A 19512-nucleotide genomic window follows, 5' to 3' on the forward strand; every position below is an offset into this window, starting at 1 on the left:
TTTTGGAGGAAAAATTAATATAAGACCCAGTATTATATTATATTATATTATATTATATTATATTATATTATATTATATTATATTATATTATATTATATTAAAGACCTGGTCTCATATTATAGTAAAGTAAGACTGAGTCTTATATTAATTTTTGCTCCAAAAGATGCATTAGAGCTGATTGTCTAGCTAGGTCATATTTTCGGGGAAACACGGTAGTTAGAATTTAAGCACAGCTTTATCATTTGTTTAGCATACCTGGGCCACATACTTGGAGAGATATGTACATGTGTATGTGTATGCATATTAGAGAAATATTTGGATTAGTGTATGTAGATATATTTACATATATACAGAGGGTACCAAAAAATGTATACACATTTTAAGAAAGGAAAAAACTGTATTAAAATTGTAATAATATATACCAATAACAAAAGATGAATACAAGTCACATTTGACTTCTGCAATTACAAGAGGTGCTCAAAGTGGTTACCATCAATATAATTTTAATAGGTTTTTTTTTCCTTTCTTAAAGTGTGTATATATTTTTTGGCACCCTCTGTATATTTCTACACACATACTACAAGCACACACAACTACCTCACTTTAAGAAAGAAGTTCTACATAAAGTCAAATTCTTTAAATCAAATGTGAGCAACCACATTGAAAGAACTTTTCTTTTAAAACCCTGTTCAGAATCCTTCTATAAGGCACGGAATCACCTCTCCTATTCTTTATGGGATTCAGCACTTTTATTCATCAAGCTTGCTAAGAGACTTACAATTCTGTACCTGCCAACAGTATATAAAAGCCTATCTGATATAAGTAGACTTTATACTAGATACCCATTTTTTGCACAGAAAAATTTAGTGGTTCATTTTGTTGGAAATTCAGGTTTATTTTTGAAGTGCTTACCTCCAAAAAACCAAATTAATTTAAAACAGGTATGAACTCTTTGATGCTTTAAAAAAAAAAAGAAAAAGGAAGATGTAGTTAGCCAGAAGCTAATGGTGGTTTAGAAGTAAAAGCTTGTGCCACTGGAATCTGAGAAATACAACAGGAGGCCATTTTACAGTAGCAGGAGCATGGCAGAGCAAGGTTCACGCAAGCGGTGAGATATTAACATGGAGCCTTTGTTTACATACAGAAGACAAGGACGTCATGCCAGAGGAGCTGCTAAGATTGGTTAAAGAGCTTGGGCTCTTCTTGTGTCTGCTGAGCTGGTAACTGCTTTCTGATGCCGTATCTGTTTCTCTGTCATCACTCTACAAAACATCATATAATATAGACAAAATTTGAATACAGAATGAGTCAAGATCAGAATCTCTGTTTAAAGATAATATTTTGGTATCCCACTGATCGATGATATTTCCCAAGGTCAAAGGACACAAGTGCTAATTGCCATGGAATGGGATTCAGGGTGGGGTCAGTGGTCTGCCTTGGGCCTCACTGAAGGAGGAGAGCAGTGCTTAGCTCCCAAAGTAACAGAGTGATTTTTTTTTTCACCTACAAGGTAGTCCCAAGATGCTACAAAAGACAGCATGACTGTGAGCTTTCTTATTCTTTCTTAATATTACATATTTATGTTTCTTGGAGAACTTTACTGATATATATGAGAAATTAACTTTACCCAGACAATAAAACGTCTACGTTTTAGTGTCAAACCATAAAATGTCATGCTTCATTTCTCTCATTATTAACATAGCTTTAAGTTTAACATAGCTCTAACTAAAAATCAAATCTTTTACTTATGACACTATTAAAGTAGGAAAAATAAATGCTAGTCTGATCTGTTTTAACTAAAAGTTATATATTTAAAACATTTTAAATCACCTCATCTGAATTTCTATAGCGCTACTGTGCTTATCTGTTTGTTGCTATAGGGAAGTATGTTAAATTATATATTCTACCCACATTAAGAGTTTAACACATTTATGGAAAAAAATAGTAACAAAGTGCTTATTTTATATATGTCTCAGGAAATATTTACCTGGGTCAAGAAAGAAAAATAGCAACAATAAGTATTACATTTAGATCTAAAGTTTATTAAATGGCAGCTTTAAAACACCATGGTTCAGAATGAGCTCCTTTGGAGGTTAGAAAGTTTATGAAGCAGTTCATGGCTCCTGGGGTGAGGGAAACACCTTTATGGCGGAGGAGTTAGTTCATGCCGACATATTCCAGGGCCATGCAATTATGTATCAATATAACAGATGCCAATTCTAGTGCAGATTAAGAAAGGAGTTAAAGAAAAACAAAATTGATGACTTATATGGATGAGAAAAGAATACTTAAGGATTAAAAACAAAAAAATCCAAGCCTTTCTAAAGTCTCTGTCGTCCCACTTTCCCCTACACGCTTGCAGCCGATTTCCTTCTATTATAGCATGTACTGCCTTCTACCTGGTATATCAGATCATTAGTTCATTGTTGGAAGGTCTTGTTGACCTGTAACACTGTTTTCACACAGTTGGCACTCAACACGTCACTGATGCTAAGTCTCAAAGGGATAATGGACAAAAAAGCGAGGCCTGATTTCATCTCCACTTTCTTTAGTATTCTGTTCAACCCCATGTACCATGAAAGGGAAAATGATACAGCTTAATTTGACATCTCTGATGCACAAACTCAAATGATTTGGACTCTTGTGTGGAACTGAGACAGCAGGTTAAAACTGAAGGGAGGAGAAAATAAAAAAAAAAAAACAACAAAAAACAGGCAGGAACTGGCATTATTTGCCTCTCAGATTATTATACAGTCCATTCACATGACCCTCCAAGATCAAAGCACATTACAAAAGTATAAGAGCATAGAACTCCACGAGGTACCCACGGTTGGCCTCCAACTAATGAGTCAGTTTCAAAGAATGAGTGGTTCTTTCCAAAGGAACCTTAATGTGGGCTCCTAAACCCATGCAAGAGTTGATTGTTGCAGTTACAGTTCATCTAAGGCCCAAGAATGGTGCCCAGAAGGTGGGAGAGGAGAGGTATAATGTATGTGTTGTCCAAAGCTTTCTTCATATTCCATCTATGAAGAGAATGCTTGAGGCGGAAGCTTTTGATTTCACCATCAAAAAATCAGGCCCAACCTGCAAATAGTAACAGCTAACACTTACTGGGTACTCACTATGTATCAGGCACCATGCTGTGTGTGTTTTCTCCACATTAGCTCGCTGAGTCCTCACAATCTAAGGAGGTAGATACTAGGAAACCAGACCCAGGGATGTTAAGGAACTTGTCCGTGATCACACAGCAAATCAGCAGCATAGTCAGGACTAGGAATGTCTGATGCCAAAGCTCAGACTCCTAAGTGCCTGGTTGCAAGAACATGGAATCTTAGTTAAGTCAAAGGACAGTACTAGATCTACTTTTTAGCAGCTGTTGGATTCTGGGAAAGTTACTTGACCTCTCTGAGGCCCTTTCTTCTTTTATAAAATGGAGAAAACGGTACTTATCACATTGAGTTAGTGAGAGTTAGATAACAGAATGAATATGAAGTGCCTGGTACTAATGAGGTACGCAGTGAGTGGTAGGTAATAGTCTTGCTCTTACTTGAGACAGTACGTATAGAGACAGTACTTATAGAGACAGTAAGAGCGCGGGAGTCAGATGTGGGCCTTGGTCCTGGTTCTACCTCTTTCTAGCTGAGTGAGCTTACTTCACCTCTCTTAGTCTCAGTTTCCTCATCTGTAATATCTGGGGATCGTGAGGGAGCCCGGCTCCCAGGGCTGCTGGAGGATTAAATGAGATAATGTATATAAAGTGCCTATACCCAGTAGACATCCTTAAAGTTTGCTATATCATTGTTAATTATTTTAACAGATGCTTTCAAGCTAGTCATGCTACCTAGACTAAGCTTCCAGAAATCAACTCTGCTCTAAACAAGGTGTACTTAGTTCATGCCAACATATTTCTGCCTGGATTTCTTACTTTGTACCCACTTTGAAACAAAAGTCACATTCCCAAATCTATGCAATTTGACTTCACTACCAGAAGGAGTTACCGTTTGAGTCAAATGAGACATACCTTGCCTTGTTCCAGGATCAACAACACTACCTCTATTGATAGGAAAGGCAAGGGTCAGTCCTGCTGACCTAATTGGTCTCTGCCACGGCTGAATACAAACACACCAACCTTGGCATAGCAAATCCACCTCTTTCGTTCCATTTTTCTGAAGGTACAAAAGACAAACTTGCCTCATCTTGGAGAAATGCTGGAACAGACTTGCTCATCCTTTTGAGTTTGTCGGGGTGGGAAAACTGATTATCAGGCTGTGAAGGCACTGTGGAAACTAAATAGCAGCATTTTCATTCAAAATTATCCATACAATTGTCAGACAAACATAAGGCATAAGTTGAAAACACACTTTTCTTTCATCTATGAACAGAGATGTTTTTGTAAAAAGGTTAAAGGCACAGTAATTCACATGCACGTAAGGTAAGCAACATGCAGTTTATAAAAGATATAGGGAAAACTAGCAAGGAGTTGAACCAAATAGAAAATAAAAATTAATTTAAAAACCATTCGTTTTTATTGAACTGGAGCTGGATTTGAATTATAGTAAAATGTGCTGCCTATGTAATTAGATTTTAACTTATTTTTTCACATCAGAATTTTGAACCACGAGATCTGTTAATTTATTGATTCATCTCCTTGAGATATATTTTAACATGCTGCAGGCTGAAAAACTATTTCATCAGACAACAAGGATCTTTGTACACAACTCAATCACAAATATGCCCTGGCTACTGAATGTCTAAGAGGAGGTTTGTTTGTTTAGTGATTGTGGGGATTACTTTTCTGACAATATTGCTCACTCAGAATTATGAAAGGTTACAATTTCAAAATGAATTACTTTATAGACATTGAAATTATTTAGATACCTGTCAATTCAGAGAATTTTTCAATAGAGGAACCTAAGGCCGAGTTTAAATGATTCGAGTTAGGATACTCTAAGAATTTAATATGAAAATGCAGCAGATGGTTTCTTTCTGATACAGTAAGAACATGTGCGGAAGTCATACTGTGTTTCCCTGAAAATAAGACCTGGTCTTATATTAATTTTTGCTCCAAAAGACGCATTAGGGCTTATGTTCAGGGGGTGTCATCCTGAAAAATCATGCTAGGGCTTATTTTCCGGTTAGGTCTTATTTTCAGGGAAACACAGTAATAAGGTGATGAATTCTATTCCTAATTTGTATAACTATTTAGAATACTATTTTCTTCTTTGTCTAAGAATCACAATGTCTAAGCTTTTCTTGTAGTGATAGCTTTTATACTGAGTTCATATTTTTCAAGGCACTTAGAACAGTGCCTGGCCCATATAAGTAGGCTCTATATACGTATTTGCTAAACAACAACAAAAAATATTATGATAGAGGGGCAGCTGGATGGCTCCATTGGTGAGAGTGCGAGCTCTAAACAGTGTTGCTCATTCGATTCCCACATGGGCCGGTGAGCTGGGCCCTCCAGAACGAGATTGAAGACATGAGCTGCCGCTGAGCTTCCGAAGGGGCAGCCAGATGGCTCAGTTGGTTAGAGCTTGAGCTCTTAGCAACAGGGTTGGCATGGGATGGTGGGCTGCACCCCCTGCAACTAAGATTGAAAATGGCGCTGCGCCTTCCAAAACTAGATTGAAGGACAATGACTTGGAGCTGATGGGCCCTGGAGAAACACAATGTTCCCCAATATCTGCCCCCAAAAAAATATATTATGATAGAGATGCTTTAAATTATCTTTTCAATGGGAAACAAATATATTGACTTTGCTTTATCCCTGAAAGAGATGCTAAGAAAACATAAAAATCAAATTATATTCCTATATGTAACTCAAAAAGCTCAAATTCAGCCCTAAGCATTAGCTAAAGTTATCTTTAGTTAAATGAAATCTAATGAAGGAAAACTGAAAACTGAACTACACATATTAAATATTAGCTTATTCACATAGTTCTCACCTAGCCTTAGGCTCACAAATGTATCAAAATACATTTATGGTGTCTCACAACATGGTACCAACCTTAATCACTTCCCGTGTGTGTGTGTGTGTGTGTGTGTGTGTGTGTGTGTGTGTGTGTGTGTGTATTTGAGTGACTTATACAGAAGCAGTGTAAGATTAGGTCCCATGAGGGCACAGGATAGCCCAATGAGTATGCAAAAACTTTTTATCACAACACTGTTCCCTATTATTTTCAAAGTATATCCACTACTCAACTGTAGTCAGTTTTACATTTATTGGGCTTTAGTTATTTATGTTTTGATCATATCTTTCATTTTTTCACTTAATTATTTAAGCATTTTAAAAAATTTTTTCAATTACAGTTGACAGTCAATATTATATTAGTTTCACGAATATAGATCATGTATTTCATTTTGTCCTGTGGTAAGAATATACTCTTCACTAGAGAAAAGGAATAATCTCAGCCCAGGCATTAAGAGTCACCTTAGAAAATATCAGTAAAAAGAGAGAAATTAATTATCCAGAATTCACTACATGATTACTCTATTTGCCTTGACCAATAAATAAGCTAATCAGGAGGTCAAAAATGAAAATGCAAATATATTGGGTGGATGAATGGATAGACAGACAGACAGACAGACAGAAAAATATCTATGCCTGTGTTTTATTTTCACTCCTCCGACTAAATATTGAACAAAACAGCACGATAAAATAAGATGCCCCAATTTAAGTATTTGCCAGTTCCAAAGCAACCGAAAAAGTCCCTTTTACCCACCACCCCTCCGAGGGACAGCAGTCTTGTTTTCTCTGCCGCAGCAGAGAAAACACACCAAGGGCTGAAGCCTGGATTGCCTTTTTACCTAGGTAGCTCTTAAGAATTGGTTAGGCCAAAGCAGAGCAACTTCATCTCTGGCAGGGGGACCTCACGAGGACACTTTCAGATTTCAGACTAGCTGTCACTGCTTGTCATTAAGACCTATCAGCACATCCAAAGACAGGGGAAACTGTTGTTAAAAATCCCATGGGTGCCTAAGGGCAAGCATGTGTATCATTATCTTCAGATCTCCAGCGCCTAGGATTATGAAACTGACTGAAATCCGGAAGCTTGGAAGACACACACGCATCCCTGCGTGCTTTGCTAGGCCCACAAACACCTTTTTAATGTCCTTTCTGTCCTCAACACAGTAGTCACAGGTAAGTACAGTCATCTTAAGATTGAACAGAAAAGAGTGAAGAATCATTATCTTTGCTGGGTGGTGGATATTAATTAATGGATGGACATTCGCCCCCACAAGTGTACATTTATTTCTTAAGATTCAGATGTTCACTTGCTTTACACATTGAATATATACCGGTTGAGTCTGGTTTTGAATCTCAGAGCCTAAACCCTGGACATAGTAACATTTCCTTCTACAGATATGAAGTGGCACACACAACCACACTTAATACTAATTGTCAAAGTACAGTTCTTTCTTCGCTCCAAATAAATGATAAATTGCTTCACGTCTACAGTCTTGTGTAAAGGTCACAGAGATCCAATCCTCAAGACCATACTGCAACAGAAAAGCCACGTGATATTGGAAGGTGGAAGGATATTGGAAGGATATTTATTTTAAGCAAAGACTCAAAGAGCAGAGAGACTAACAAAAGGATAATAACACTCACCATTAACATATGTATGCAATACATTTATATGTATACAAAATTATTTTTTAAAATCTGTAACTCTCCCTCCAGGGAACCACAAATTAATCTTTCAACACAGATAGTAGTAGAAAGTTTTCAATAAAACCCTTGCCAGAATGAAATAGTTTTGTAAGCTGCAAGAGTTTAGTACCAATAATAAAGCTGTTATTAATGGGGTTAGTTATTTCAGTATGTTTAACATCATGTGGAGTGGCAACATTTAGTCATTTGTGAGAAAGATCCTGCTACTCACTTCCTGGTATGCATTCATTTGTATCTCGTTCCTGATCTGCTTTTTGATCTACTCAGAAGAGCAACATTGAGAATAAATACCATTTTAACAGAAGGACTAAAGAGACATGAAAGTAAAGCTCAAATGTCAGTTTCACAAGTGAGACTGCAGAATACATCTGACAGGTTTTCAGCTTGCTTTGATCCATTCCCCAATATGACTCTTCCTTAGCTTCTTTAGGGCTCCTGTTCAACTAAAAATCCAACATCCAGCATAGGAGCTGTTTGGTATCTTTCCTCCAATTTGCTAAGCCACGGCACAGAAAATGGAAGGAGCACTGGACAAGGAGTAATGACACTGAGATTCTAGTTCCAACCCTTCCACTGACTGACTAGCTATAGGACCTTAGACAAGTCAGCTAATTTCCCAGAGCTTTTCTTATCTGTAAAGTGAAGGTAAAAATCCCTGTCCCACCTATTTCAATGAGGTTGTCGTAAACAGAGTGAGAAAGACAAAACTATTACATAAAAGTAAGGAATGATCTTTGAGGATCTCTGTTGCTGCCTTTATATGGGAGAGAATATACATTTTTATTATTATAGTGAAGGCAATTTAGAAAACAAAATTCCAGCATACAACTATAAATTATACATTTGCATGATTGCTGAGTATAAAAATCATACTCATTTCCATCCCTCCCCCCACCAAGGCACTATTCCATTATTCATTTTATATCGGAGCCAAGTAATAGCTGATGAACTGATAAGCTTCAAAATCTTCTGACTCCATAATATTCAGAATCAGTTCATTTTACCCTTGGTCTATACTGTTATTTACATGAGCAGAAGGCAGGATCCCCACTTTCGTTCCAGGATTATATAAAGCTTTACCAGGTATGCCCAGGGAGATACAAATCCTTAGAACTTGAGAATCAAATATAGAAACAACTTAACCGAGGAACCCACTCACAGGGAGTTCTGCTGCAAGTCAGCGTAGCAAAAATCAGCTATTTCCCATAGAAATACAATTTTCTATTTATAGAAACCCTCGCTTCCCAAGGGTCTCCGATGAGATCCTCGCAATGCTATCACTAGCAGAAGCCTTAAGAAAACAAACAGTATTAAATGCACCAAGTCAAAACCATTTCATAATAACTTAGGCACCATTCATCACACAGTAGCAAATGACGTTTCTATTTATCCAACAGCTTCATCCCGGTGACTGCCCAAAGCGCCCCAGAATCTAACACACAGACAGACATGCAAATACATAAAGATATTTACCATCTTCAGCACTACGTATTAATTCTTCTGGCAGATTATCTACTTTTGCTTGATCTGTTCAGGAGAAATTAACAAATGGTTAACGCGGCTGACCCTTGGTGAGAAAGAACAATGAGGTTGTCCCTGAAAGCCCCCGGAGTTGGAAGCAATTAGTCAAGATACAGTGAGGGGTGCAACCAAGATGTCTTCCCCCAAATACTTTCTCTTTAGATTAGCTACTTGAGCCAGTGCCATAGCAGGAGCTCCCATTTCAGCCCCGATGCAGCTTACATCAGCACACTGCTGCACACAGACTCCCAGGGGTTAGAGGGTTAGCTCAGAGAAAGCAATCGGCTGGCAGCAGGAGAAAGCATGGGGCTGCAACAGCCTCTCTATTCTTCTAAAAAGGGTGAGATGTTAACCATGACTAACACCTTCCCAAACCCATGGTCATTAACAAATATTTCTGTGTGTGCATCACCATTTGTGTGCGCCTCTGGGAGCCTTGCTTGGGAAGTCAACTGAAGACATGTAACTAGGGACCAGCTGCTAAGTGGAATCTTGGCAGGCGAGTGTGAGAGTGGGTATCAGTATTTGGAAGGGAGCGTGCAGGAATACCCATCAGCTGATGGTGATTTTTTTTTTAACCCTACACATTCCTGAGTACTTTAAAGCTGCACCATGGAAATAGCCTTAAGCTACCTAGGCAAGTTCAATTTGCCAAATTGAACAATCGGTGCTGAGGTGGTGTTTTTTTTTTTTTTTTTTTTCCTCAGGGCCCATCACCAAGAACAATCGGGGTTGTCCAACAAGGGGATTGCACACTCCTTCTCTGGAAGCATTCCGGAGGATGTGGGGGTTGGCCACCTGTTGAGGAGGCTTTAGAGGGAATTCCTGCAGTGGAGGGAGTTTGGAATGGGTGACCTTCAAGGTCCCTTCCAAGCCTGAGATTCCAACATCTTTGGCAGGGTTAGGACCGCATGCCAAATTAGGAATACTGCCTTCGGAGCCCTGGGAATCTCTGAATTTTAGACATTGTTTAGCGGCTTTTTTTTCTCCTTTTCCTTTTTAAATTCTGATTTCCTAGTCTCAATTGCAGATGCATAAAAAGTATTCTAAACATGTCAATGTTCAATTTTTAATCATAAGTTTGGCAGTGATTAACTTTCACTCAATGAACTTTCTCATGACCATCTGCAATCCTGGGGGTGTATCTTAGCTTAAAAACAATAAGAACAAAACCCCTAGAAATCATGATTGCTAAGTCCATTTGTCTGGCTCACAAGTCCCTATGCTCATACATTATGTTTTATGTTAATACTTCAGAAATCCTTCACCCATTAAAGCAGCAGCCAGTGGGGAATGGTGTGCCTTAAGTGTTGCGTGTCAGGTAGTCTTTGGGCTTATAGTTCCAGTGTCCCAAAGAAATACATGAAAAGAAGGGATAAAAGAGAAAGGAAAGTCCTTGAAGCCAGAGACTAATTCATCTCCATATCATGCAAAATTCATCAGACATCCAACACAGTCATATACAACATGGTCACTTCGTAAATGCACTTGACAACAGTCTGTTGATTTTGAATCCCAGCTATGCTGTACGATCCTAAGCAAGTTACTTTACCTCTCTAAGCTTCATTTTCCTCATCTGAAAAATGGGGACAACAACTTGACCCTCACAGGGTTGCTTATGCCAGATAAATGAAATAATGCATGTAAAACGCTGAGGCGAGTCTTGACACCTCGTACACAATGTTAGTTGTTACTGCTAGAATCACTAGATACCATAATCTTTTAAAACTCACTGTACTTGAATAAACATGCAAACTGGGATTCTTCAATACAAGGAAATCTAGTGTTCTAGTAACCAAACCTCATGCATTATTGTAAAAGCAAAGTTCCAGCTGGATTAGGGTGAGCCTCTTTACCTCACTTGGGAAAGGTTATTCTCATCTGTTAAACCCCCCTTTAGGGGGTAGCCTTGCATCACAGCATGCAGTGAGGCCACAGACGAGCACATAAGCACTTTGAAGCTTAGACAGGGGCATGAACAGTGGGGCAAACTTTATTCTCACTTGATGAGTCTGATGAAATGTCTTCTAGACTTTTGGAAGGCATTTTCCTAGCAGCGCTCCTTTCCAAAGTTTTCAAAACAGGACTGGGTTCTTCTTCTGAACCTGTTACAAGACAAAACTGATGAATGCTGCACAATACAAATAAAAAAAAAACGAAAACAAAAACAAAAAACCCACCAAACTCTTAATAACCAATGGACATTGAAATGGTAGGTTGAAAGGAGGCATTATACCATAAACCTCTACACTTTTATTTACTCTATGAAGCACTTCACAGAACATTTCTTCACTAATAGTATGTCCTTTTAAAAAATAATTTTTTGGTCAAGAAATATTTGCAAGCATAAATCAGATAGAAACAAGATTACCACATTAATGTCTTCTACACCTCTATTTTAGGCCCATGATTTGTTCTGTGCCAGACTTTGAATCTTTCCACTTCACTTCTCGCTTTTGAAGATAGCCACAACATGGTTTTAGGAGCGTTAAAAAAATTAGCTGAAAACCATAGAAGGCCGGATTCAGATGTTTAACATCTGTGTATAATAGAATACACAGATGGGTAAAGACTCTTGATCAACAGATGTAGGATTTTGGGGTTTTGTGAGCTAGTAAAATTTCCATCAAAACATTGGGAAATGACATGAGGTAGTCAATGTTTTATTTTGCTAAGGCATTTTAAATGGGAAGTGGTGGTGGTGTGATCTATCGTCTACTAATGTCTTTCCTTTATAAAAGGAAAGACATTTTAGGACCAAAAGGGGGGGAAAGGGCATAACCTCAGAATAACTAAATACATCTAACTGAATACATCTAACCTTACAAAAAACTTCTCTAGACAATACTTAATTTTTCTATTTTGACAGTAAAAACTCCGTCATGGATAAGCCCTGGTCTGAGCACTATCATTTATCACTGTTGTATTCTCAGGACCTAAAACAGTTGTTGGCAATAGGCATTTCAAAAATGTTTGCTAAACCAATGAATGATCCCATTAAGGAGTCAATGAATTTGGGAAGCACTTCTCTAGATACTAATATTTTACTGAAATGCATCCCACTTCTGCTTAATGTTAATAGGTGTTCTACAGCAAACAGATTCTACGATGAATTAGATTCAGGATGCCTTGGGTTCAAATTTAAAAGATTTCTCACTATAGACCTTCTCAGAAACTTTAATATGCTAACCACGTGTATAATCTCCTAGCATTTTCAAAAGTATTTGACCATGGAACCCCTCCTCCTCCTTTTCAAAGAAGCATGTTGAAGTATTGGTTGGTGAAGAGCTCAAACGTGTCAGGTTGCTAACTAAAATTATGGTGGCTTTGTAGTCAGGCTCCTCCCTACTTTCACCCCACCCCCACACACTTGTTTTAAAATAATAATTTAGGTTAGAGGATATAAAACTATGACCGTACCATTTTATATCTCTTATTTGGCTTATAATTTATTTAAAATACCTCCTCTGTGGTCTGTCTGGGTGATTATTTAAAATTGATTATTTCATTTTTAGATAGGCTTCTTGCTTTTTAATCAGTGATGCTGGTATATTATAAATGTAGCTATGTACACTAGGCAATAGTCTCCAATGTAAGTGCAAATTTACAAGCCCTTCTCCTCCTAAGGGTCAGTTTCCCTAGTAACTGATGGGATAACTTAATACAAGTCTACTTCAACAAATTTAACATCTTACATGTCTGGTTTCATAGACTGGTATTTCACTTTCCTTTTATTACCAGCAACATTTGCTAAAGGGCATCAGCTTAATTAATTAGGATTAAAGACGGATTCTTTGGTCAGTTTTCAAGAAGCCCTACAGCTACTTGCCAAGGAATCCAAACCTCACAAGCTGGCCACTCAGTAAATCTTGTTTATTCTCAATGAGACCGCAGGGAGCTTGAAAATGACATATCCCTATTAAAATTATTAGGAAGGTGATCAACACTAGTTATTGGGCAACTTTGGTTAAAATGTCCTGCTAGAGAGTATCTTTTATCATTTCATCACTCTCATCAGGTAACTTCTCATTCCTATTTGCTCCTATGTGTCTCTGCTAAAATGCCCACGTTGATCAGAACAGCACACTAAGACAAACCCTATGTTTTATAGCCTGGCTGAAACCAGTACCTCCAAATCCACTTAGATGAATATGGTAATAGATTAAGATCTTTATCTATTTAGTCAAGTCTGGAGTCAAAGAAATGCCACAAGCCAGACAATGCCTGTGGGTGGAATCAAATGAAGTCATCTGACCAAAGTCATACTCTAGGAGGGGAAGATTCTGCAGATTACTGAAAACAAGAGGGAGAGAGTGACAACAAAAACTCTATAGCACAAGGGATCCAAGGGAAAGAAAGTTCCAGCTGTGCACTTTGTTCCTGGTATTTAGCCAGTACTATGGTAAGATAGTGCTCTTAAAAGAGAAATCTGTGCCCATTTGTGGCATTTTTTTGCCACAAATCGTACTAAAGACTTCTGTTTGGATTGCTAATTATGAAAGAAATTCCAATTATTTCCAGGAAGAAAACTAGCAGGAATGTTTTAGAGGTAGTTTCTAAACCCAAAAAGTTTAAAAATATTTTTGAAAGCTAAAAGTTCTATTGTTGATTAACGAGAATGAGAATAAAGAGAATAAAGTGCCAGTGAGAATATTAACGAGAATTAATGTTCTAAAACACTGCCTTGTGGGAAAAGCTATCTCTATGTAACTTATTTGATTAAGGAATATAGAAGAAAATGTAGTTTTTTATTAAGAAAGGCTAGCGGGAACTGAAGTGATAAGAAGAATTTAGCACCATTTGGGAGTGTCAAATTAATTCCAATTTAAAAAACTCTATCACCCTTTACATCATCATTCCATAAGTCAATTCATTAACCAATAGATTAAAAACTTCAAAATGCTCACTGGAGGTATTTCTCCAGCTTGCTGCATTAGAACCGATGTTGCCATCTGAAAAATCAGAGTCAGAGACACCTTCTTTTTCTTCCTCTTTCTTTTGTCTCTCATATGGTGATGCCAGAATCAATTCAACATTACTTGTTTTTGTAGGGTTTTCCTTGGTGATCAGGAGAGGAACAGGTTGCCTACCTCTGGACACACTAATTGCTTCAGGTCCCACTTTGAAGCCAGGTTCCTGAAAAGCCCTTTCTCCAGCCCCTGCAAACTCACTTTCACTATTCCTGTACTCTGGGGCTTTTATAGTTTCAGTAGTCCCTATCTCACGGTCCACATGAAGTTGTGGGATTTCAGGGATCTCAACTCCACTTTCAGAACCACAGAGATCCACTGACAAATGTGTCATAGCTTCTCCTCCCAATACTTTATCACATTGGTTGACCTGAGATTTGAAAACATGACTCTTAAGCTTCATTCCAGGGGCCTCTTGGGTTCTGCCCAAGAATCTGGCCTGCTCTGGCTGTAAAGTCTCCTTCTCAGGAGTTTCTTCCTTCACTGACACCTGGGGCTGAGAAGAAAGAGCTTCAGATATTTCTTTAAGGAGCTTCTCAAAACCAATATCAAAAGCACTCTCAGTTTTTGATGGAGCCTCAGACTTTTTTACTGTTTCTTTTACTTCTTCAGGATGGAATTCAGAAGCAGCTTGCCTTGGCACCTGAGTACTACCTACTAACTTTGATGAACAAAGAGTCTCTGTGTCCTTTTCATATTTTGAGGAGGGAGTTTCCATTGTTTCCTTCAGTAGTTTTTCTAAGCCCGCACTGAACTCAAGTAGCTCTGATTTAGGTTGAATAATTGTTTCCCTCACAATTTCCGCCACTTCCTGAGGTAACTTTTTGCCATACTGAGCAACCGTGGAACCAGATGAGCTAAGTATTTGTTCTGATGGAGCTATTTTGGCAGCTAAATAAGATCCAACTTCATGAGTTTTATCAGGAACTATGTTGAAGGAATAAAAGTCCTTTCTGTCTGGAACTATGATGTCCATTGTGGCCGAAGAAGTTTGGGGACTACCTGCCACTTGTACTCCTTCAGGAAACTCTGCTTTTGCTTCTCCAGTAACTACTTCCCTCTCAACTGGATAACTCAAGCAAGCTTCTCTAAGTAGCTTTTGTAACACAACATTTACATCATCCAGCACAGGTTTGGGTGGAAGAATGATTTTTTCTACAGTCTCTGAAATTTCCCTTTGAGAAAGTAGTGCCTTCTCCTGGGGAGCAAGATGACCATCTCCAGAAGAAGGCGTATCTTGGGAAGAGTTGGCCACATCCCCAAAAGAACCCTTTCTATGAAGATGGGAAGTTGGATCCAATGAGTGAGAGCCTTCTGCAGCCATCTGAAACAAGTTCTCCGTGTTCAGCTGACCCTCACTACTTTCAGCTTTCTGGGTGAGATCTGTTTTTCCCAAAGTTTCTTCCCCCTCTGGAAAAGGAACTATTCTCCTTCTCTGACAGGCAGACAAATTGCAACTCAGTTCTGTCCCTTTTTCAAAAACTCCACTCTCTTCAGGCTCAGAGCTGATCCTAGTGGTAACGGGTTCCAAGTTGTTTTGTGAGGGAGAGGGTAAACGTTCAGCTCCTTCCTTCAGGAGTTTGTCTAGACTCGCAGCCCAAGTGTTTAGTTTGACCTTTGGAGGAGCTTCTGTTTTGTCTACACGCTCATTAATGATCTCCTTACGTCTTTTGGCTTCTCCATCAGTATCAGCAAAATCTGTCTTTTCAGGCCATGTCCTATTTTCAGAAACACCTGGTTCAAGCACTTGTTTTCCATGAACGTTTCCACCAGAAGAAGGTTGGATTATTGGTGACGAAGCTTCTGAAGGCAGCTTCTGTAAGCTGTCATTAAAAATGTCTTTGTAGTCTTTAGACAAAACCCTAGTTTTCACGATGGATTCTTGAATCTCTTGGTCTGTGTAATCCTTTTCTTCCTTGAACACTGGAGCACCAAACCATTCTGTATTCTTTTCCACATTTTCCTTTGATGACTCATTTCCTGGCAACTGATGAGTGGACTTTCTGGGTGGTCTCAATGGAAATGTGGTTTCATCTGGTGACACCTGGAGTGTGCACTTTGAATTTAATTTCTCTATTTCTTCTGTTGCCGGAACTTTTTTTTGGCTCAGAAGTGTCTCTATTTCATGGGTATTTTCCCCTGATGATTCAATATTATGGAATTCTTTATGTTTCTGGCTACTAAAAGGCACAGAATTGTTTTGGCTTGTTGTGATAGTATTCTTCTCAGCATGATCCTGACTGTTTGGCTTGGCTCCTAAGTCCCAAAACTTTCTCAAATTCTCAAATTGAGTGTGATTATAGACCTGTTCGGTACTGGGTTCATTCATTCTTTCTTTTAGTGACACAACTTTAAAGTTGTTGGGATTTGATTGACCAATTAGAGATCTGTCTTTCTCCAAAGAAGTATGTGTTTCACTCCCAACATTTGAAGGATGTTGCAGCTCCAGAAAAGTGATGTCTCTTCCAGAATGCAAACTGTCGGCTACTGGCCATCTCTTTACAGGCTCATTTATCTTATTCTGAAACGGAGACGCTTTACCTGATTGGTCAGATAAAGGATAATTTTTGAATGGACCTGATATTTGGGCCTGGGTCTCTTCAGGTTTATCTGAGGAATGACAACTGGAGAGATGGGCTGCTTGGCCATCCTCATCTAGGACCACTTGTTTGGCAGTGACTTGATTATATTCATTCTGGTCTGTAGATAAACTGTCCATGGACTTCACAGGCTGATATGCTTTGGCAGAAGGTTGTCCCTGACTGTGTGAAGATGTGGGTTCTTTCTGAATTAACTTAGCTGCAGCTTTCTCACCTTCCCAAAATGATATTCTGTCACTTACTCTTTTGTATTTCTCTCTTTGCACTTGGTTCTTGGGAATCTCACTAGCTGTTTCTTGTAGTTGGTCCTCAGGCTTTTTCCAAGCAGATTTGTTGTTGGCAGCCCCAAGGAGCGACTCAATATTCTCTGGCTCTAAAGAAGCTTTCTCAATGAAAGGAGCTCCTCCTTTGCTCTCTCTCTCTGTCCTCATGTTGTCTCTCAAACCTAATTCTTTGACAATTTTTGAAGAGTCAAAATTCACCTCTGAGTTTCCTTTATTTTTTTCATAAACATGGACTTTGGGCGCTTCTTCCCCTAAGCTGGCAGCATCCTTACTGTTGCAAAACACTTGGTCTGCTGCATCAGATCCTTCGAGGGCACTGTACGGATAGTTACTGGTTGGCGGAGGTACCCCATTTCCTTCTATGTTTTTCGAAGTTTGGCTATAGTCCACAGTTTTACTCCCTTGATTTGGACTGTAGATTTCAAATGGATGCAATATGCCTGGACCTTCCTTGCCTTGTTGGGACAAGTTAATAGATTTGGGTTTGATATTCGCATTATCTTGGCAATTTCCAGAAGGCAGCATATTTCCCTCTACCTGGAACGTCGAATCAGATCCCATAAGTGTTAAGTCAACTTTGGTGGATAATAGAGCTTTTGAGCCATTTTCATTTAGACTGGTGTCATCTGTCACCAAGGCAGTAGCGATCTGTGATTTTGAGTCTGTTTTTTCTTTGGGCTCTATTCTTCGGGGATGTTGGAGAGAGGACTTACTGTCATCTGAATGAGAACTTCGGTTAAACCAGTCTAGGACTTTAGATATGGAATCGTCAGTTGTCTTCCTTATCTCAGTGGCATATGGACCAGAGCGTGAGGATGTCTTAGCTTTTAGGGCCTTGAGAAGAGGAGGCTTACCTTGCTGATAGTCTCTAGAACTGCAATCTGGCACCTGAGATGGCTCAGGTTCAACACGAGACAGTTCATCTGCAATACAGAAATGCTTTTCTAAATAAGAAAAGAGAATGCTTAAAGAATTATTATTCAACAACTCACATTATCTTTTAAAAAAGCAACTTTGTATGTTTTACATGTTCCACACCATCAGCTGTTTATATCAGCATTTTTCAGGGATTATAATGTAAACCATCCTAATTAAGATATTCTACCAAATATGCCCTATGTAAAGGAAGGTAAAAGCAGTGCCCTGGAAGTATGGGGCTGGACTGACTTGGGAAATTTCTTTGAAGTCTCTGGTTTATTTTAAAAATTCATGTGAATTTTGTATTCTGCTCCATGTTATATTTTACACATTAATTTTCTCCCACTCTCAAATCTTTGCATGAAGTTAACACTCCAGGAACATATACCATGTGATTTTATGATTCCACCTATCCACTGGCACACTCCAAAACCCTAGAAAAGGCTTATAACCAAGTTTGAAAAACACAGACTTAGAGGTTTCCGGAGTTGGAAAAATAACTTTCAAAGAAGATTAAACAAGGAGTTCCGTCCAGAACCTTAGAATGGCACGATGAGGATATTTGCATTCCTGGGCCTTTCTCCTGATCTATTAAAACCAAAGTCTGAAGATGGGGTCCAGGAATCTTTGCTAACAGCTCTCCCAGTGATTGTTGTACACCGTGGAGTTTTAGGACCATGATCACAAAAGGCTCCTTCATTATCCCCTATTTCCCTCCTATAATTTGTGAGTTCGAAGTAGTTTCTATGAGTCAAATACACCAAAATGAGAACTGATAGAGAATGTGATCTACACCTATTCCCTGATGTTGGTTAACCAATGGCTAGGAGGCTAGAGGAGGATTTTTAAGTTCTTTCTAAGCGATCAAGAAAGTAGACAGAATCCTTTCTGAACCATTATCACACAGGGTACATTTAGATAAGGGAACTCAAACCTTCTCCCCTGTAGTTAAGGCTCAGTTGTTTTAGCATCGCTCCCTCTTCCATATAAATGCTAAGCTGTGCAATACGTGTTCCTGAAAGTTTCGTGACCCGAATTTTATGAAGTCAGCTGCATTTCAAATGGGCTAGAGGACAAATAAGTTAATAAAATTCTATCTGTAATTTTAATCACCAACTCTGGCTAAACGTGAAAACAACAAAATCTTAAACAATAATTGACACACAGTGGATACTGGTTCCCTTTCTTAATTACACATTGCACTATTAAGTATATGTCAACAATTGTGAAGTTTCCTTGAGAAATCTTTAAGAATTCTGTGTTAGTCTGTTTAACAGAAAACTACTCAACGATGAAAAATGTTTGTAATATACTGTTACTGAAAAAAGAAGTCTGGGCAATATAAACATAATTTAAAATTGTATTCATGCCTGAAAATTATTGAAAGGCTCTACAACTAAATGTTAACAATAGTCAATGCTGAGTAATGACATTACAGATGATATTTGTTTCATTCTGTGTGCATTTCTGTTTTTTAATTTTTTAAATAAAATTAGTTATTGGGAGTGATGGTAAGAGGAATCCATTTTGCATCCATCCAC

General features: G+C 38.4%; 1 protein-coding gene across 32 annotated transcripts in view; it reads right to left on the minus strand.

Annotated features, from left to right (window-relative positions):
* SYTL2 (synaptotagmin like 2) overlaps positions 1–19512 on the minus strand; it is a 104072-nt gene that overhangs the window by 13369 nt on the left and 71191 nt on the right. For 5 of the 32 annotated variants that reach the window (XM_081062521.1, XM_081062497.1, XM_081062523.1 and 2 more), the window contains 6 exons: positions 17908–17976; positions 11203–11304; positions 9152–9205; positions 7890–7937; positions 4192–4286; positions 1143–1262 (listed from right to left, as the gene is read on the minus strand). In XM_081062521.1, the coding sequence (XP_080918647.1) occupies positions 1143–1262; positions 4192–4286; positions 7890–7937; positions 9152–9205; positions 11203–11304; positions 17908–17976 (488 nt within the window). Of the gene's footprint in view, positions 1–912; positions 960–1142; positions 1263–4191; positions 4287–7889; positions 7938–9151; positions 9291–9421; positions 9515–9611; positions 9698–11202; positions 11305–14106; positions 17977–19512 lie in introns of those variants that run through there. The other 27 variants (XM_081062522.1, XM_081062501.1, XM_081062502.1 and 24 more) reach the window with 14 other exon arrangements.

The sequence above is a fragment of the Rhinolophus hipposideros genome, assembly GCF_964194185.1.
Source record: "Rhinolophus hipposideros genome assembly, chromosome: 10".
NCBI lineage: Eukaryota > Metazoa > Chordata > Mammalia > Chiroptera > Rhinolophidae > Rhinolophus > Rhinolophus hipposideros.